The sequence below is a fragment of the Cariama cristata genome, unplaced genomic scaffold (assembly GCF_000690535.1).
Source record: "Cariama cristata isolate BGI_N322 unplaced genomic scaffold, ASM69053v1 scaffold3509, whole genome shotgun sequence".
In the NCBI taxonomy this organism is placed as follows: domain Eukaryota; kingdom Metazoa; phylum Chordata; class Aves; order Cariamiformes; family Cariamidae; genus Cariama; species Cariama cristata.
The window spans coordinates 131,975-153,550 of NW_009637299.1; the positions used below are offsets into that span (position 1 = coordinate 131,975).

General features: G+C 42.1%; 1 protein-coding gene across 1 annotated transcript in view; it reads right to left on the minus strand.

Moving 5' to 3' along the window:
- The window catches only part of LOC104167867 (anoctamin-2-like), a gene marked incomplete at its 3' end in the record, with an annotated part of 149,627 nt that extends 129,547 nt beyond the window's left edge, over nucleotides 1-20,080 (minus strand). Inside the window, exons 1-3 of the mRNA XM_009708257.1 lie at nucleotides 19,891-20,080; nucleotides 18,269-18,441; nucleotides 14,981-15,382 (exon numbers count right to left, since the gene is read on the minus strand). Coding sequence (XP_009706559.1) covers nucleotides 14,981-15,382; nucleotides 18,269-18,441; nucleotides 19,891-20,080 — 765 coding nt within the window. The remainder of the gene's footprint in view (nucleotides 1-14,980; nucleotides 15,383-18,268; nucleotides 18,442-19,890) is intronic.
- Between the last annotated feature and the right edge of the window lie 1,496 nt (nucleotides 20,081-21,576).

Here is a 21,576-nt window from a genome sequence, read left to right on the forward strand (position 1 = left end):
TGGTCCTCTACCTGCCCCTAGCCATGTGGCTACACAACCACCCCTCCACCCCCTTGAGCCAGTAGTCACATTTATATAACAGGATAGCGAGTTTCTTTAGCCAGATCAGTTCCCTGAAAACTAAATCCTAGTTTTAAAGAGAAATTAATTTGCAACTGGATCCACATTTTGAGAGATCAACTCCTGGCAGCACTGCAAGGCAGAGGAATGTGCAAGACACATTGCTCAGGGCAGGAAAGAAGAGGGCAAATTCACAGAATCCCAAACTTGGGTCACCTTGCCCTGTGCTTTCAGGATGCTGGCAAAAATGAAAACAACAACAAGAAGAAAACCTTTTGTTTGCCTCAAATTTAATGTCCAATTTTTTGTGGTTTTTTTTGCTTTTGTCTTTTAATTTTTTAAGTATCTCTTGAGGGAAAACTCCTCTTGAAACAGCATTTTGAGACAGGCCAGAAATGCAATCTGTAAAAAACAATAAAGCAAACAGTGTGTTTTTCTGAAACTTTGGGCTTTTCTCCTTCACATTAAACATTGAATTGGTATGAATCCCCAAATACTTCTGATCAATCACAAATGTATTTTCCATTAAACTCTCACTCCAGTACACTTTGCCTACCCGTAGTTAACAGGGAAACACCAGTGTCTAATCATGATATATTTGCCAAACCCAGGTTTTTAGAGAAAAGTCATATTAAATTTATGGACGTATTGCACCTTTTGCCATCAACTGAACAAAAGTGATTGGTAAACAACATTTAAGAACTATAAAATTACAAATAATTTAATTGGTATTCATTTTCTGTTTGATAACTGAAGTTTTAGCATTTATAAAAAGCATTCTATAATAAATACAGCTGTTACTGTTACAGGCAAATGGAAGAATAAAGACAAATTCATAGAGAGGAAGAAAAGCTGAAGTATAGAAGGTGTGCGCAGGTAAAAAAAAATCATGTTAAGAGAATTGTGAGAATTAACTGTAAAGATTAATACAGATATGCTGCTAAGAGACAACTTCTCATTTTTCATTCTCGTTCCCCTTCACACGAATGCTTTGATACGTTTGCAAACCTGCTTGCCAGTGAAAAGAATTAGCATTCACCTAATTCTCACCTCCACTTTTCTGTTGTTTTCTGTTCAACAATAAAGGACATGAAAACTGGAAACCAGAACTACAAGGAACCCATGCCAGGGGACACAGGGACAGGAGATCCTGTCCCCACCCAAACCTTCAGACCCATGACAGCTTTTGGCCAGTTATCTTTTAGTTCTGTCTCTATCCTCAGGTATTTAATGACATGGGAGTAGTGCTTACTTTAAGTTCTACTCCTGAAAGTCTGGCTTTTCACAGCAGTTTTGGCATTGACATGGAGAAAGACGCAGGTATGAATCTCACCAGGTTTTCAGCCTAGCAGTCAGTCTTCACAAGCCAAGTGCCGCTACTGCCGGGAACCAAAAGGAGGGAGGCTGCAGGAGCAGTTCTCGTGCAGGAGGGAACAGCAGCTCCTCAAGCTCCTGCTGCTCCTCCGAACGAGGTGATGGGGCTGGGCAGGCAGCTGAGAGCTGGGATGAACTTTGTTCTTCAAAGATACCTGCCCCTTTATACTGACTATACGAGCACGTATCCAAATTCAGGCACTCACCTTAGCTATGGAAAGCATTAGGCACTATGAATTTACCCTGTCCTGTTTTGTACTTGGGAAACGGCCTTCTTGCTCTGCCGTTTCTTCCACCTTTCCATCTGTTTTCAAGGGTCCAGGTAGCAGGAAGATGCCCGCTGCCTCACTTCCAGGATTTGGCTTACTGCTTTTGATGTATTGTTCCTTGGCTACACTTATGATGGTGATTTTAATTACACTGGAGTGCTCTCTAATTATAGGCCAATTATTTTATTTCATAATTACTACTGACACATACACGTGAAGGAATACATTTTAGAGCTACCTGTTAGTCTTTTGCAGTACTTGAATTCTACAACATTAACAAAATTGGGTTTGTATTATAATTACATTTACATCTTTTATGAAATAATGGAAATTGATAATAAATTACAAGGGGCACAGTACACTACTACAGAACAGCTATACTGGTATCAGGAGGGTTACCAATCACTATATTATAAACTACACCTACTTTTTAATACTGAGATGATCTGTCTTTAATAACATAATCCAGCAGGTCTCCCAATAAGTGGGTTTTGTCCTGCCAGGGAGTGAGTCTGATAACGCTACCAGAGCATTACGAAGATCTGGAAATTAACAATTTACGGCTGGATCTTGGAGCATTTAAAAACATTCTTTGTGCCGACTTTTCTGTGAAGAGACTTGCCAGTTGGTGGCCAGATGTGACTCAACGCCCCTAAACCAACAAATACTTTCCAGGAGAGTCACTGGTGAACCATGGCTCACAGGTGAAAAACAAACTGGGATCCCTCATGGTGCAAGCTCTGACTTCTGTTGTTACCATGGTGCTCCCAAATGCCTCCTGCAACAGAGCGGCTGAAAAGTAAAGCAAGTCCTCCAATGAGCAAACTTGGGTGCCTAATGGAAGCCAAGCTTTGTGTGAGCAGTTTCTTAAGGACGATGTTACTTTAAAACAGGAGTGAACAAGGGAGAAACAAAACTTTGCACAGAAGTCTTGGAGAGATAAGCAGTCATGAAGTATGAAGCCCTCATGTGCAGTCCTCAGATTATTCCAGAGGAGCGGATGTCTTGGACACTATGACTTCACGTAGGCCTGCAACTGACTGATTGTAACTGATGGACAGCAAGGAAGGGTGAAGGACTGACTTCATGTAGACCAAGGAAAGATATGCAGTGATACTGAGGAGTGGCAGGATTGCTAAAGGTATAGGATATGAAGATGAAAAAGCATCATGGACAGAAACGGAGAATCCTGGAAAGGGCAGTGGTCTCTGGTGGACAGGTGAGCAGTCCTGCAGAAGACGGGTGTGAAGGTACAGGGGTGAATACACAGAGGTCAGAGATAGGTGAGCAGGTCAAGCACTGGTGAGGTGAAGCAGTTACCAGGCATTAACCTGTGAAAGCTGAACAGTGCTGCTGGAAGTAGAGAGTAAACATTATCCAGTGAACTCGCAGAGACCTGTGACAAGCAAGAAGGCTTGCCAGAGGTACAGGGCACTGCAGCATATTGGCAGGTCCTGCAAAAGCCTGAAAGTATACCTAAATAACAAAGAATACCATATGAAATTTCCTAGGTTCCACTATCCAGAGTGTGGACAACAAAAGGATGCAGCAGCCTTCCAATGACCTTCTGCAGGTACACGATCTTTGGGCCGCTTCTTCGTCTTGATTACCTAACTGGGTTAGGTGGCAGTTGAACGTGTAAATGTTAAGAGGCAAGAAAAGAATGATTATTCAAAGCTTGTAAAATGAAGCATGGAATATGAGAGCTGGAAAAAAGAGCAGGAGCACCAGAAGTTTTCAAGACAGGCATCAGGCATTTACAACTTACAAATGAGTGAGGATAATAAGAGATGAGTAAGGCAAGAAAGGGTCAGAAACAATTACACATAAATCCAGAAAAACTAAAGATGACCTACAGAACCTGCACTGGAGCTGAAACTTTGTTTCAAAGCATTATGAAAGATAAGTAATCCTTCACATCTTGTGGCCAGTTTCAATGGGAGCAGAGTTAGGACTCTCAGTGATTTGGAGAAAACTCCTAAGCCTAGGATGGGCAGGGATATCTTTCTCCATTTTGAAAGGTTTAAGGAAAAATAACAGTACTTTGAACTAGCACTTTGGAGTTGCCAGCCTGGAGTTCTGCTTAAGTATTTGCAAGATCTTGAACATATTCTCTGTCTCCAAGATGATAAAATTTCTTGTATAACTAACATACTCCAGGTAAATCATAACTGACTTTGGAGAACATGTAGAGAGAGCCTGTAGACAAATTCCCCATCTCCCAGCTGTTCAAGTGAAATAAATAATTTTGTCCAACTGTTTTGTTTCAGGTGGTGAAATCATTGTTACATTAATGCTAACCTGGAATAACTGCACAGAAATCAGTATCTAGCTCTTACATTATTTTTTCTTTGGCCTATGATCATGAGCACATAGCTGTACATCTAAGGGAGACTTACTAGCTTGCACGCAGTTATCAGCCCTGTGTATCGAGAAGAGAATTCACCCTGAAGGCTAAAATTTCCATGCTGTGTATGAGGATTTGGTCATCTAACTGCCATTAATGTTAACAGGAATGATGCAGCCTGATGCCACTCTGCTAAAATTTTTTTCATCACTGTTCTATGCAGGCCAAAGTAATTGCTGATCTGGAACAACAGAAACAAATACAGTTTTGAATTATCTGCTTTGTTCTATGATTTAAAAGACCTTACAATGACTGGCAAAGATACTTCCAGCTGAAAATAATCTGATTACAACCTTCTATATGGTTTATGTATCACAGTTTTCCTTTTCTCTGGGATGTAGGCATTAGAAGAACCATGGTTTATACAGAGAACCAATCTCAGTTTGACTAAGCTGTAGCTGAAGGTCTTTTCTCCTCCAGAAGTCCCAGCCTGTGGTATGTCAAACGCTTATGAAGCCCAGCCCCTTTGAGGGACAGTCTGCTACAATACATAGCCCAGACCACACCAGAGAGAGGGAAGTGACCTTGCTTCTTGCAGAACCACAAGAGCCCTGCGTTCACCTACATAGACCAGGTCATTGTGGAAGGGACAGAGGAACTTCTGTGAGACGTTGCCTGAACGCATCATAACACAATGCAGATGCTGTCATGGTGGCTATGAATTATGACAGCATATTGAATTTTATTGTATTTGTTCTTAAAAATGGAAAACATAAATGCAGCTCTTACCAGATTGAAAAGGCAGCTTCTTGAAAGTATTTTTAGAAACATGAAGGGCTGCAGTGTTCCCAGTACTACACATCCAACAGTTCCCACTGCTCAGAGCAACTAGATGGTCAACATTCTTGAAATTAAAAACAATATTCAGAAGCTGCTGTTCAGGTACCATCAAACATATTCACTCTTACACTGAAGTAAAATACGTTAGGCCTTTGAAAACCTTGTCTGGTTTCAGACTTCTTCTGTTTCCCTTGAACGACATTGTCACTCTGTAAATCCATTCATTAAAATCAGATCATGCAGTCCAACCCTCAATCCTTTTCACTGAAAAGGTTAAGAAGTGAGATCGTATTTGGTTCCATACTGCTGCCTCTGGTGATACAAACAGGTGGAGTTCCCAGGCAGCACGGCGTTTGCACAGTAACACTGTGCCATACCTGAGACAGACAGGAAAACTGGAGAAGAGTTCAACTGGAGAAGAGTTGTATTTCTGCTGCTTCCAGTGACCGAAACAGATCCTTTGACAGCTGGAAAATAACAGAGCATCCCCAAGCTACAGAAGCTATAGATGACCCCAGTCACCATCAGCACAGTCCAAATATAAGCCAAAACCGGACTCCTTGTCAGCTCCCATACAGACCCAGCACACAGAGCAGTGAACCACGCACTTCACTTCTCCCTCCACTTACATCTCTCTCTCTCTTTTTAGATTCTTGTCATCTTGCAGTAAAAGTGAGACAGTTAACTAATCTTTCCCTCCATGACAGCTTTCCCCCACTAAATCTGTGCTTATCCACACAAACTACTGCCGAGTTGTTGGAGCTCAGCCCCTACTTAGAATTTAGGTCTACGAAGGATTTAAGAAACAGTTTGTGTTGAAGAGGACGTTCTGATTTCTAAGGGAAAATTACTTTTTTTTTTCCCTTCAAAAGACCCTCTCACTATCCCTGCTTAACAGCTTGAATATGAATTCAGTTTTCATTCCAAAATGCCTCCCTCTCATATACAACACAACATTTTAAAATGTACATACCATAAAACGTCTACTTGTGCATCTGGAAAGGAATAATTCCTTTCCTATAGTGGCTCTCTTCCTGGAGAAATGTGCTTGCCTGTCTAGTCATAAAGTCATAAACAACAGATAACATAACTTAAATTTGGGCACAATGACACGTACAACCATTAGGGTCATCAGCAAAGCAAGAAGACCTTAAAAGAGTCCAAAACATATGAAAAGAATCCCACAAGCCTGAGTCATTATTTACGTTACCTTTCCCTGGATCTGCAAAAGCATAGCAAATTCCACCCCCTCACTCTGCACATACACAAACAGTTGGTTTTTTTGCATAACACGCTCCTATCCTTCAAAGACTGATTTCCACAGTCAGATGCCCCCCAGCCTTTTCTCTGCTGGAATCCGTTCCCAAATCTGAGATGGCAGAAGCTGGCGAATGCCGCTTTACTGTGTTATCTTGGCACAGGCACTACCGTACCGTTGGTTTGTTGGTTGAGAGGATTTTTCTTTCCTTATCATGCTCTTGCAGGTTTTTTTTTAATTATTCCCTCTCTCTCCCTTAACACATTTCCGTTTTAATTTCTAACTCCTCTATCGTCACCCCCAGCTAAGCCATTCAAGAGTATTCATTGTCAGCTCCACAAAAATGGACTGGACTTTGCTCTGATTTGTGAGCTGAGAAAAAAAATAACACTGGACCAATGCTTACTATGACAATCCAGAAGCTCTGGACAGTGAAGGCTTTCCCATAGTCAGTTGCATCAAAGGCCAAAACAGAAGTGGCAGAGGCGGAAGATCCCTTTCTAAGAAACCATTCACCGCTTCACTCGAATCTGTTCTTTTACCCTGTGGTGAGAAGGCACGGCACCCTCTGGTTTGCTCTCCCTGGCTCTGGAAGAGAACGCTATCCATAGAGAAAGGAGTGACTCAAGAACAAATCCTATTCCCTATTTTTTCCATCAACATAAGTAAAATCGATTTCTCTCTCATTGTCGTTGTTTCTCATTTTTTGTCTCTGAGACACAGGATGCCTTTTAATCTGCTTTCATACCGGCGAAAAAGCACGAGGGAAGAACAGAGGGGCACCATCTTAGCTCAGATCTTTTATAACAACAACATAAAACAGTACATAAATGAAGGTATATATGTATAAAAGCAACGTATTAAAAACAGGGAGCACTTATCTACAGTGTTGCACCCACTCCCAGGTAGAATTCTCAACGTCCCTGACTTACATAAAGGTGTTGCAGGCAGATCTCCCCGCTTTCCTTTGCACGAGGTGTGAAACTGTGACTAAGAAGCAATGCCTCCAAAAAATAACAAAATCATACATCAACTATTCGATCAGCAGAAATGCAGAAGCGATCACGCCTTTGGTACCAGAAATACCTGTAGGGCTGTTTGCTGCAATAGACAAAGTAGGCAGTTGCCTGGGGACAGCAAAGCAAGTCCCATTTCCCTTACAAGAATCTCTGAAATTCAGGATTTCTTCTTCTGCCAAAGAATGGGTTGAGATGCATCAGGCAGCAGGTACTGCAGTTGGGGCAGCCCTCACCCAGCACCTGTAGGAACTGATTCCTCACCCCAAAAAACAGCAGCACAATTTTGGTCCTTTAAAAGGTCAGGAAAGCAACAAATACCAGGACGAAAATTCCCAAACTATCTCATATTTTACTACTTTATTTTCAAGCTGCAGTGGCCTAAACAGCTTACAGAAATCATCACTACTTCAGCCTCCAAGTCTCCTCTGGAGGCACTTGAGCTGCTGCAGCATCACCAGCGCAGGGCGGCATCCCTCAGGGCTTCCTGTGCTGCTCTTCAAACCATCTCCGTGGATTTAATTTGCAGATTAAAATTTCTGCTGCAAACAAGACCACTGATAATTAAAAAATGTTTTCATGGACTCATCTGTGAACAAGCCAAGCAGCTGATTTTGTTATTTTTCATCCCCTATCCTACAAGTGTCCAGTTCTCCTCCTGCTATGCCCTGGCAAAGATGTGTAAGCCATTTCTGTGGGCTTCTCATCTATCCAGCAGTTTGCAGAAATGGAAGTAGTTCCTCCAGCAGGTGACAGAACTCAACACAGGACATACCGAAATTAAGACACAGATTGGGGATGCTATTTGCCATTTCTACCAGGTAAGTCTGATAGAAACAACGTTATATAAAAATATATGCAAAAATAGGAAGGTTCTTGCCCAATTCCTAATGTAAATATCACAGGAATCCACACCCCAAATCAACCATCGTCTTAAATTTAAGATGCTGATGCCTCAATTTCCCAAACTGTAGATGATGGATGAGATTTTTCATTGCTGGCCCAAGAGATCAATAAATGTTATTAATAACACACAGGCCCATTTTTGTACATCTCTTCAATTTTCTCTAAATCTCTTCTAAGCTATTTTCACTAAGGTACCTAATAGTTGAGCATTAAGTGTCTGGATATTAATTAAAATACACAGAGTGAGTCTGTCTGGCCATTCATCTATTCAAGTCACAACACAATCATTAAAAAACAGGATTCCAAGTATGGGCTTTTCAGCTTTGACAGCACAGCCATTCTACCTAGCCACCTGTTGTCATGGATCATTATTTTAATACCGATTGAACCACACCTAAGTCCCATAGGGTTACTCCAAAATGAAGTCTCTAAAATGGAGACTAATTTCCTCTTAAATAGTTAATCAACTTGCCAACGTTTTCATCACATCCACTTCACTATCACTGAAAACCTTGCCTTGCCTGTTCAACTTTAATTTTATAAGAGCTGTGTATCACATTTCAGCCTCATATAAGTAACATACAGGAGCAGAACATGTTTTAGCTAATTAATGCTTCTGTAACTAGAGTCGATGAAAAATAACCATCAAATATTTAAACAATTGGTACACCAAGAGGCCCCCAAAGAAGTATTGCCTTCTTCAGAGTGCTGTACTGAGAGAGAGTGAAATACAAAAGTCCAAAGACCCAGAGCACAAAAGACCCCAGTCTGCTCCCAATACTACGTTACTCTGTACGCATTCTCATTGACTTCGGGAGACGTTCACTAACATGGATAAAGGTCTTGGATTCAAATTTCCCTATCCTTTTGAAATTAATGCTAGCTACTATTAAACTTTCCTCTGCGCTTCAGAAGAACGACCATTTTGAAACAACTATAGCAATCACACTGAGTACCTAAAAGATGTCTGACATGTACTAAGGGCATGAGATGCTTTTCTTGGAATTATCCGCAAATCACACTGATAGATTTTGGAAAAAGACATTATCTTTTCAGGCTCTTAATTACTACTAAATTAAGCAACATCCATAACCTTTTAACTAAAAGTTGCAATATTGTATACCAAAAGAAAATAAAATGTTGTCAAGGAAAAAAGTATCTATCTGAATAAATTAAACTCTTGGCCATTGGAATTCCACTTTTCCACAGTGAAAAGTATTAACATTAAAATAAGCTATATGTGACATAAATGTGATGTTAGGGAGCATAGCGGACTCAAGAAAACAACTTATATAGCCAGGACATTGGTGGCACTGCTCAACAGAAACATCCTCAGCTAGATGTGGGGATAGGAGGAGACAGAGAAAGAAAAAGCCCCTCTGCATCGCATAATTTACCATGATATTATTTTGGCTACTGTTATCCTTTACAGATGACAGAAGATAAAAGATAAAGCCTTCTCCCACTGGCAAACGGGGAGCACCTTAGTGTGACAAAAGAGTGCAATTTAATCCCATAGATAAAATCTAGAAATTCAAAAACATGCCTTGGAATATAAAGCAGAAAAATCCAGGCACAACCACCATCATCAGTGGTGGTATTATCAACAGTACCGCATAAGCCGATATATTGAGGACCTTGAGGACTTCCTTGCCTCAAGGTGTGATGTAACCAATGGAGTTTAATGAGACATCCTTAAAACTATGCTAGCTCTAAAATTCAAGTTAGATGAGCTTCTTGGAGTGTAATTTACACTTGATTTTAAAATTGTCGTCATCTTCCCCTTAAAAGATATTTTCATCTCCTAAATGCTATTTAGCAAAGTACATTTCATTTCCAACGTGCTTGAAAATGATCCTGCTTTGTCAGAATGCCAAGGTGCATCTCCAGTGTCATCTTATTCTATTCCTATTATGCTTTGCCATACATAATACTAATTGAATACAGTATATGTTGCATTTGCAGTTATTAAAGCAGCAGTACAACTCAAATTTATGTGAACTACCGGTGCTCCATGTTAGGTGAAGCACCACAGTCTGTTTCCCCAGGAACAACAAAAAATAAAATAATAATCAACCCAAGAACTGCCTGCAATATCAATGGTATTTATTGCCCTTTCTGGGAACGAGGGCAGAATATTTGAGGATGCTTTTAAGGTGTCCCTATCTCAGGCAATTCTTTTGCGTATCCATGGAAAATCTGACTTGTGTCTCTAGTGTTAAACAGGGTTTATTTGGAGATGACTTCCATGGCTTTGGTAGCTAGCTCACAAGGGTAAATGCGACCTGCTGTCATTCCTTCGCAGTTTACAAAGACATGCCAAAGAACCTGGGTTCTGGCATGGACACCTTGGAAAAAAAGTTTTACTGTACTTTTAACTGTGTTACTTTGAAGCAGAGGAAGCAAATCCTGCAAATGTTTAACACTATGCAGATTAATATAATTGTTTACAGGATCTGTATTACTGAGGTCCATATCAGTCACTATGTGACTATATTGTAAAATACAAGGTAGTTAATTCTACATACACATGCAAGAGTCAACACCAGGTTTATTTTATCTAACTTTGTAGACTGGTCAAACAGGCCAGTCACAGATGCAAACATTATTTTTATTCCTAGCAAACTATGCAAAACAGTAGTTCTGTGCTGCTATGCTGCTATCATCAGATGTTAATAGGGAGTTTCCTCTTCTCTCCTACTCTTTCCGGCAAATATCACTTCCACGTAACCCTAAATTATGCTAATCCAGCTGTTTTCATGGACACAGGCTGCACTGCACCCCTCAAAGGTTTTGATTTGAAGAGAAGATAACCAGCCAAAGAGCTCCTTAAACTTGATCTGCCACTTGCGGTCTCTGACACACAGAACATCAAGATTGGAAGTTGACGGTGACAGCATTTGGTATAACACATGAATGCATGTTATGGATCAAGTATGACTTTACCAGGGAGCATGGTAAGAAGGCTGTCAAATCTCATTACAATGACCCATCATTACGGGTACTGAATGTCACATTTGAGAGGAAAAAGTTGTAACATCCAACTTCATGCCCATTGCCTTCATTGTGCACTTTGTCTAGGACATGCAAAATAGTATCTCAAGAAAACAAAAAATAACGAGGAAGGTTATATATTATAAAAGAACAAAGTTCCTTTGGAGGACAGCAATAACAAATGATAGAAAGTTATAAAGAAGTTGAAAACTAGTAAAAAATTCCTTAATTCACTGGTTGAATATGGAGAAAGACCATAATCTTGCCTATTTTCCACATGTTGGAAAAAGAGTAATACTCCCTTCTCCACATATAAATTCTACATCTTCATTTACTTTCTTGTCTCTATTCTTTTACGCAATGAATTGACAATACAAATGAGAAAAGTGATCCTAGTTATTCAGCATATAACAACCATATTAACATCATATTTTAACAAACATATTAACTTCTTGGAAATTCCCACTTTTTCAAAAAGATAGTTGTAGAAATAAAGATTTTTAAATTGTCATAATGCTATCCGGTGTTCCTAGAGATGAACTTCCTGATGTCTAAATAGTCTTAGCCTACGAAAGCAGCTTCTAGAGGAACTCCAGTATTCTGTGAGGTTAGTAGACGGATTAGCCCAATGCAAAAGAAGCTGTGCTTGGTCCAGTTCAGTTAATCAAGCTTACAGTCTTTACAAAATAGGGTTAACCGAGATCATAGATTAAGCAACTTCTCAGCTAGAAGACGACAGGTGCCCTTATGTCCTGGACACCTTAGAAGTCATTAAATGCTGAATCGGTTGTATTACCCAGTGAATATGTCCTTCACGACTCCCACAGCATCAGTAAAAAGAGGACAATGGCTTGATCCCTTTTTTGCTGTTTGCATTTTTTGTGTTTGGTTTTTTTTTTGTTGTTGTTGTTCAAGCAGTGAGGTTAACAAGAACTAGAACTACATAGGCCCTATCAAAGATAATTTTTTAACTGTATAGCTACTATAGGCCACCTAGAAAGGACAGTGCAGAGATGTTCATTGAAGACTGCAGGCATAGCGGACACCCTCTGCCCTCTTCCTTCGCTACTGCTTCAAGTAAAAACTGATGCTGTTTCAGGAAAAAGATTGTGTTCAGGATATCCTATTGTTCTTAAATGCATATTTTTCTTTCTAAGATTGTATGCATGTGACATAAGGTAGAGAAACCAAGGCCTGCTCTAACCCAAGGGTCCAAAAGTGGAATCCCTCAGACAGAGGCTGCAGCAGAGAGGACTGTTTTCAGTTACCTTTGCCGCCAGCCCTCTGAGCAGGAGATCAGACTCATCTTAAAACCTGGTCCAGAACATATGGCAAGAGTGAGATAGGTATTAGAGAATATGTCTTGACTTCCAGTAATACTATATAAAAAGGATCCACTTGTTATACTAGCACTGAAACAAAAAAAAACCACCCAACAAACATGCATGTTCAGCATAAACCACTAGAAATGTAGTAGTTGAAAGTCCACTGTGTTATACACCAAAAATACAGCATGATGTGATTAAGACCGTTCTGAGTTTAATGAACATATAGACACACATTTTCCACAGGACTAAAATCAGAAGTCGTTCCCATATCAGCTCAACATACAATTTTAATCAACATATAAGGCAAGTTGTTGCCTTCACATGTGCCTAATCAGCATGTTCTATGAAATTCACAGCAAGATAACAGACAGCAGCTTCAGCATGTTTTAACAGGAGTTAACTAACAGGAGAAAAAAAAAAAACAACAGTGAAGTGAGAAAAAGAAAAGAAAGTAAAAGCCACATGTCTTGGGCAGGGAAGAAAAAGAATAATGCATATTCTCTTCCAGTTTCTCAGGAGATCCTGTAGGGAAAAACCTTTTGATTAGACAGCTTGTGTGTTTTGGGGCAGGAGTGACTACGTATATACACATATACGGATAGAGAAGCGATGGGATTGCATTTTTTGTAGTTTTCAAAATCAAGTAATTTTTCCCATAAAAGAACTGGTCACCAAATAATTTCCTCAGGACTTTCCAGTTCATTTACAAAAATCCTTTTGGTTTTCAGAAGGAAAACCATGACAAAAGGTTTTTTCATGATCAGCTCTCTATGACATCATTCATTACTCTGTATATTGTTTAAGAGTGCACATCATCATTTGGAAGGGGTCCGAACCAGAATTTGAACCCAGCTGGACTTCGGGTAAGTAATGAGTTGAATAATCAAATCCAAATCTCTTGCTAGACTTTTCAGGTTCTAATGAAATTCAGAACTGATGGAAGCCTCCAAAAACAGCTGTTCTCATGGGGTTTATGCAATTTGGTTATAAAAATCATAGCAGTAAGACAGTCATGTGTTAGCAGTATTGAACCTTAACCCCAATGCTTCGCATAAAAGAATCAGGATCTGACATCACTTTTTTTCTGTTCAGTGCAAGGATGGCTCAGCCAGGCTGTGCAGTGAAATACAACCCATAGCCACCTGCAATTCAGCAAACCGAGCAAGGAAAATGTTAAGAGTCAAAAGGCCTTTCTATTTCTTTCAATTCCTGCCAGTGATTTAACGTGCGTACGCTATGCCAAGTCCGCGAGCCTCAAATATTCAGATGCAGTCTGCGATTTGGTCTACGTTTCGGAAGTGTTGACTGGTTGCACTGAAAGCAATACGAGCTGTAAGTTCTCAGCACCTCTGAAAAGAAGCCCTAAGTTTCTTGAATTTGGTGTCAAAAACAATAGAGCACCTAAAACTAGAACCCAGCGGCGACTTCCCTTCAATGCATATAAATATCCACAGCTTTCAAAGAGGTCCAGAGGGATAGCACAGCATTCAGTGCATCATCATGGAATTTGGAAGACCCGTGCTCAATTGACCGACTGGCTGCAGTCAAGTAACCTAACCACAGCTCCCCGCTGATACAGCCGTAGCACTATCCAACATCATGCACGTGTGGGGAGAATATATACATTAAGGGCTGGGAGGTTCTCCTGTCGCAGCGTAGGAGCTGTTCATTTTGTGGGTGGAACGAAGAAATGGCACAAAACTTAGCTATGGCTGGGAAGAAAGCTAAGAGTCACACTGAAAATCACTGAGTTATTCTGAAGAAATATGTCTTAACAGCACTTTGTATTTCAGCAAACTACTTAAGAGAGCCTTTCTTCATTTTAACAATATTAAAATGTAAACTTCTTTTTTTTAAAGAAAAATGTGTTCACTGCATGCCTTAAGGACGTTTAGATAAAGAATTATGTTTTCCACTGAAGTAAGATTGAAATTGCTGCTCAATAGTGCATTGAACAACAATAACAACCACGTATTTCCCAGGCAGTAAGAACGAAGCAACACAGAAAACCCCCTGCCATCTTCTTCTTGGCTTCACACCATATTTTAGGAATGTACAAAATAGCTTGTACAACATATTTCTGCAGATCCCTAATTGGGGGTTGCCGTGGCAGCATTTGACTCAGGGATGTTCAGTAATGAACCACTGTTCAGCAGTAACAAGCTGTCTTCAGGATTAGCTCCTCAAGCTGGCCATGAGTATACCTCCAGGACATCCCACGCTTGCTGCGGCTGCAGAAGCCACGGTGGGGGAGTCAGCGAGGCTGCGTTAGAACGAAAGCAGCACATATTCTTATTTTTTAAGAGATGGCACGGGTGTGATTTGCTTCTCGGTCAACATTAACACAGGGCAGAAATGGAGTCAGGCCAGGTTGGGCCCTAACGCATGGCCACAGCGGGGCTCCTGGCCTCCCCACCAGCAGGGAGAGCGGGCAGCCATGCTCTGGGCACCCAGTCACCACGGGGCTGCCCCGCCACCACGGCCTGGCCATGGTTACGTCCTGCACACAGCCACTGCCGACACCAAAGTGGCCATTACCTGTCAGGGCGCCTGGAGCCGCGTGTGAGGAGCATGTCTCCTCCTCTTACCTCAGGGTCTTTCTCTATCTCCAGCCCCGCTTCCACCAGGTTGCGTTCGTACTCCTCCCGCTGCAGCCGCTTCTCCTCCTCCAGAGCATCCAGCGGGCCGAGCTCGATCACCTCATCCCCCGGCAGCCCCGGCCACTCCTGCAGGTCACGCTGACCACCATCTTGCTGCTGCGGCTGGGCACGGCCCAGCTCGGTCCCTCCATTCAAAACCAGGGCCAAGGAGGCAGATGCGCGTGTCGGCTCTGGTGAGCCCACACCAGGCGGGTGCCGAGCGAGGCGTTTTCGGTAGTGGTAGGCTAACACGTAGTCGACCTTTCTCTTGCTGTCCCTGAAATGCTTGCCACTTAGGGATGCCTTGTCCACGGCCCCTCCTTGCATCCCATCCAGGTAATTGTTTATAATCTGGGAGAGAAACACACAAGTCTCACAGACAAGAAAGCCAGAAAGCCCAAGAAGGCAGCAGGCGCAGGGTCTGTCTCCACACAAGCACGTAAAGCTGCGCAGAGACAAAATTGGAGGTCAGTCAGGGGTAAGTATGACCTACAAACATGCACTCTGCAGACCAGATTAAGTCACGCTGACCTCCTCCGACCGTAAACAAGTGAGAGTGGCTAAAGATAGCGGCCTTATCCCAAGGAATGGGATACCTACCTGACGGGCAGGTACGGAGGCACATACATGGACCATACAGGAGAAGACAGCTGCATTTTGAAATGGGATGGAGAAGTGAGAATATGGATCACATTACAGCTTGGGATATGAGAAAGGATGTGCTGTGGAGCAAAGCTGGGCAGGGGAGGGAAGCAAAAAACTGTGTGCGGGAAGAAAGGGAAGAAACTGATCTGAGCTAGAATGGGAGAAATAGCCTTGATGTAGTGCAAGGGTAAGGAGGGTAGGGCTGGACAGAAACACTTTGGAAAATACCAGGGATTAGAGAGGATATGCCCCATGGATGGCTAACAAGGCTAGCTGACCTGTATTTTAACATGTTAGAAAAAGACTATGTGACTGACTGGTAACACTGCAAAAGGAGAACAATGACTAAAACAATTCAAATAGCCTACGTTGTGCTAAGTCACTCTCTCGGACTGTCCTCGCCTCCTCTTTTCCACTCTCCGAACCCTTCTGGGATGAAGCTGCTCCAGTCCAGTACGAACCCCCACCATCACGCCCCAGCCTGGATGGTAATTCTGAGGCTCTGATACCAAATTTAAGGCATTCACTTTCACTTCTTGTTCACTGACATAGCCCAGGTTTTCCAAAACTGTTACCAACCATCATTTCCAGCTCAATGCTGTAGCTTAAAATCCTTCACAGAGCTCTCTACAGTGTCATTTATTAGAGTGACACCAGCCCTCCAGTGACTGGAGAATGGGATGCAAGCAAAAAAATAGGGTCAACCTGATCCAAAGCAATCAACCCATAACGTAGTTCCAGACATTTATGGTTCCCATAGGTGGCTATATAATCAAAATCTCGACAGGTACCGGTTACAGATTTCTTTCTCTCCCTACCTCCCCTTCCATTACATGCACTGGTAGTCCTGAATGCAAAGTTGACCAAGCATGCTGTACGGCAATTTTCTCCTTTGATAACACAACATGAATTTTTGAAGGTATTCTATAAATGTACATATTTTTATATACCCAAACATCTCTCAAATTCTTGTTTTTCATTGTTTTGCTTCACTTAGTTTCCCACAAAGTAGCTTTCAGTCACCATACCATTAAATAAATCTTGGTTTTATATACATACTACATCCTTCATTCTTTCATGAAATTATCACCAAATAATCTGTTCTGCACATTACACTTATCACACACTTTATGTGTAAAGTGTATATATAGTCCCTTTAGGCATATCTAAACTTACACGCAGAACTACATTCTGGCAGAATACAAAACTGCTTGGGAGACAGCATTTTATTGCAATTCCCCATTTCCTAGTCAGATACATTTTCACGTAGTACTCACAGGTAGTCCATGCAAACCTCCTGGATCCATCTCTGCCACAGTGAAGAAAAACCTGTTGCAAATTTCTAGTCTCCCTTCCAGAGAGTTTCACGCTATACAGTGCAGAAGTAATGATGTCACCACCACCAGGTCACTGGCACAATGCAATGCATTAGCTGACTCTAGAGAAGATGAGCTCTAAGCATCCTCTCCTCCCTTACCGGAGAGTGCGAGCAGAAATGAGAAGCACAAATAAAATGCGGGAGAGGGAGCAAGGAGGTTGGAGAACATGAAAAGTCACCAAGAGATTTTCCTGTTTATTGCTGTGCCCAGCCAGCTGCCACATCCCAGCCACCTGAGAGCGCACCATAGCAACTTTTGGTGTTGCTGCAGCTACACAGAATAATAGGATGAGGAGATACAGCAGCGCCTCTCTCTTCCCTCCCTCTCTGTTGACTCTTTGCCTCACTCTTGGGAGAAAAGTGCCGTCCTCATTGTTATGTGTGTCTATTGCACAGAAAACAAATCAAGATTCCCACAGGTTTCAGTAAGGACATTTTCCGGCCCTAAATTTACACTGCTTTCCTTACCATGTGACATTCCGGCACAAGAAGACCTCGTTAGGAAGGAACACAAACAACCTGCAATTTCCAAAATATCACTGAAGGATCTATCAAGATCTTCCACAGCCATGGTAAAAGTCACAATCAGTGATTTAAATTACCATCGTCAGTCCCACATTCATTTCTTCTTGACATTTCCAAGACAACTAGCCAGCACACCAAGCAATAAGAAAACAGGAAGGTAGGATTGGCATTTCATGACGATTTTATTCTAGTCCTCTAATAGCCAATATATCACTACAAACATATCCCAAGAGATGTCTCCTCTAACAACAGCTCTGCTTTGAAGACCACAGCCAGCCACCCTACACTTCCACCTTCCAATCCAGCCCACACTAACACCTGGGCACGTGCTGGCTCGGGATTTACACAGGGATAGCCTATTTAATCATCAACCTGCAGATCTTCCCCTGCACTCAGGGTAACAGCAACCCCTCTAGACCTGCTCTGAAGGATTTTGGCTAAAGTAAATAATTAAGAAAAGCTCTGTGAGACTACTACAGTAGCAATTAGTTCTTGCTGTACACTAAGAGAGCCTACTGAACTACTTTAGGCTGTAGTATCAGTTTACTCACACAGTTGCTTTTCCCAGTACAGTGTGGATTTGCCTAACAGGTAGGCAGGGTGCACTACGCTCTGCTCACCCTGCTTCAAGCCTCTTCCTCATCTCAAAGCCATTAGAGGTAAGTAAATGAACATAAAATCCTACTTACAGAACTGCTGAAGGACTTCATACAGCTCGGTGCTTCAAACGCTCCATTGATCCTGCTGGTGTGCAAGGAAGTCCGGTTTTGAGGAACTGTGAGGTACTTGCTGTTGTATGCTGAAAAAGAGTCCCTTGCTGATTTTGCTGACTTCTGTCCGTTCAGAGTTGGGTGTGAGGAGGCTAGAGGAAAGCATGAGAAAAAGGGAGAAGTATTGTTATGCAAAGCGGGTTTTGTGCAGGTAGTTTCCTAAAGGAATGGGAAATACTGCAGTTAATAGACACTATTCCACTTCAGATGTTGCATCAGTAAATGGAGAGGAGTGCGTACAACCACAGAGGAACAACAGGTACGTACTTACCAGTGTGAACTGCTGGGGAAGGGAGAACAATGATACAACGCTGCACTTAGCTCAGCACTACCCTGAACAGCATTTGAACTCCTGCACGTCAGTCACGGGGTTAGGAGCTGGAAAGTCTGTGCTTTGCAGCTAACTAAGCATCCCCCGGGACATGAGCAAGCTGGGTGTCTTCAGTGACAGTGCCCCAGGTGGCTGGGTGCAGCATTCATGCCAGACGGAAGCCAAGTGACCGCAAACGAACTGAGTCATGTTTGCTTAGGGCTTGCAACTAGGCCTGAAACGGACTGTGTTCCAGTTCTAGTGTGATGTGAACAAATCTAGTGGCATCAGGTACAGATACAAACTTCTGGCTAATGCTCATTCTCCACTAAGAACTCTTAACTTTTGGACAAGTAATGGTGTGAAATTCTCATAAAATACATCTACCTTTATACCTACATGTTTTGGCTTGAGGGACTAATGTCTTGAACCCTTTAGTTCTAAATGCGTTCCCCATCTCTTGTATTGCCAAACTACCTGGTCACAACACAGCATAATGGTGGGTCTGGAGGGGGTGGGGAGGTACCTGCCACTCCCTGTTGACTACTACCACCAATAAGCTGTATCTCTGCCATAGAGCAGGGTACAGCAACAACAGAATATGAGAAGAACGCTTGGTCACGGGTAGGAAATGCAAAAAGTCAATCCTATTTGGGCAGTAGCACAGTGAAAAAATGATGATAACAGAAACTGTTTTGACATACAAATGTTTCATACTCTTTCCCCCTCTAGTGGTGCCATAACCGAAATGAGGTTGGTTGATCTTTACCCATCGTTTCTTTGAGAATCTTATTAGGGTGAAAAACTATGGCTTAGTCCTTCAAGCATTAGTGTTTTCTCCCAGAGAAGGTGAAAATCTATAGCTTGGTCCTTCAAGCATTAGTGTTTTCTACCAAGGAGAAGACATGGGTATAGCAGACCCATCCGCCTACACAGTTAGCCCTACTACCACTTAAGACACAAAGCACCATGCCTCTCCCATCAGGACTTCTGTCTTCCTCAGGAAGAAGAAATAACTGGAACATTCATCGGCTCCCGTGCACCCGGGGAGACGTTACATTCACAGTATCTCTTCTTGCCTTCTTCCTTGGCAATCCTAGTAATGCTGCAGTTCTTCACCTTCTGCCTAAGGAAACAAGAAGCTTCAACAGCAAAGTATAGTTACTTTCCAGTCTGCGGTGGAACTGCTCTATGAGATTTGCTGCACTGTGTTATGAGAAAGCGATCTCACCCTTCTCTGCCACAGGAAAGCACTGGGGAATTTGAGCAGTTCCTTCCACACCTTCCTTGTAGTGATGGAGACAGGGGAAGAGGGAAGGCAGGAGTAGCTGTGTCTCTCGCTCAGCGTTTGTCTGACTGAAGAGTGTTTCTCCCGCATTGCTGAAACAGCCAACGGGTGGCAGAAACACCTTGCGTTGCATCTCGAAAGACAGAGCATTGAAGGAGGTGGCTGTACGCAGGAAACCTACAGACTTGTGCAGTGATCATCATCTTCAAATAATGCAAGGAAAATCTATAACGATCCGTTCTTATAGATGGTAATAGCAAAATTTTGTCTCTCTTTTCCTTTTTTTTTTTTTCTGGGGGGGGGTGTATTGCTAAAATCTGGAAGTCGTATTTCCCCCTTATTTAACTGAATCTCTTTTCTTTCAAGCGCCTAAGGCAGACTTTGTGCCCTACTGCTAATCTTCTATGCCCTCTACACAGGCTGAATCTGCTTACCCTCAATCATGTGCTGAGAGGAGCCAGTAAAACGCTAAAGAAGGAAATGCTTTGGGAGGGGGGGACCTGACCCCTAAATGTTATGATTATTCGTATGTTTCCTATCAATAATAGATTAGGGTACTGCCGCACTTGAACAGTAGAGCAGATTGACTCACCAGTCTTCCTTTTCTGATCTTTCAAGGAGACTTGCACTTGGTTTACTTTAATGAAGCACATAATGACACCACAAGGGAAACTCCAAGGAAAATAATTAACAAGCGAAGGTTTCATTCCCAAAGGCTACACACAATGTTTCTCCAGTATTTTCAGACTAAGCCTGGGATATCTCACAAGACCTTTGCACCGTCAATTAAAGACCTCTTTTTCTTCTCAGTTCTTTTAACAAGGCCTAGGAAAAAAATCTGCAGTTCATTTATAACAAAATGATTTCATTTCCATTATGCTTCCCAACCTTCAGAAACTGTGTCACGAAGCTGAGGTTAACACTGGTAAACTGGTGAGGCAGTCAGGGACTCCCAGTCAGAATAAGTTTTCTGATGAAAATGCAATTTCCATATCTGAATTTGGAAGACTCCTGTTCTGCCAAAAGCTTTTCATCTTCCCAAATCAAACTGACCGAATCAAAATGTTTTGTTCCGAATGAGTTCCACATTTGACAGTGCTTGTCTGTGGTACTGCAGTGCCTCGGGGGCTTCTGCTTCAGATGCTGTCTGACCTCCTTCTACCCTGTAAGCCTTTACGACATCTGGCCTTACATGTTCTCATTCTGTAAATATTCTAAAGGAATTAGTATCAATAGAAACAAGCTGTATGTGTGTATGTACATATATATAAAAATTTTTATACATGCACACATGCATTGCTTTGGTACATACATATGCATCTCCCCAGAGAACAGCAGTAGAGTGTATCTTGTATTCAACCTGGAAAGCGAATGTTCAAGAACTACACTCATTCGAGAAAAATAGCCTGGGAGCCATCCCTCTAGTCAAACTTCATTAAGTTGTAAATGGCTTCCGAGGACAAGGTACCTCCAGGACGGAGATCAGTGACCAGCTCTAGTTCCAGCGCCAGTTCACAGCCAGTAATCATCTACTTGCTCAGTCTTTCTACACTCCTTTGCTTCAACTTTTTGTAAACTTAACTGTTGGCCACATGTGCACCAATTGACCTCAGCACTTGAGTTTCCAGT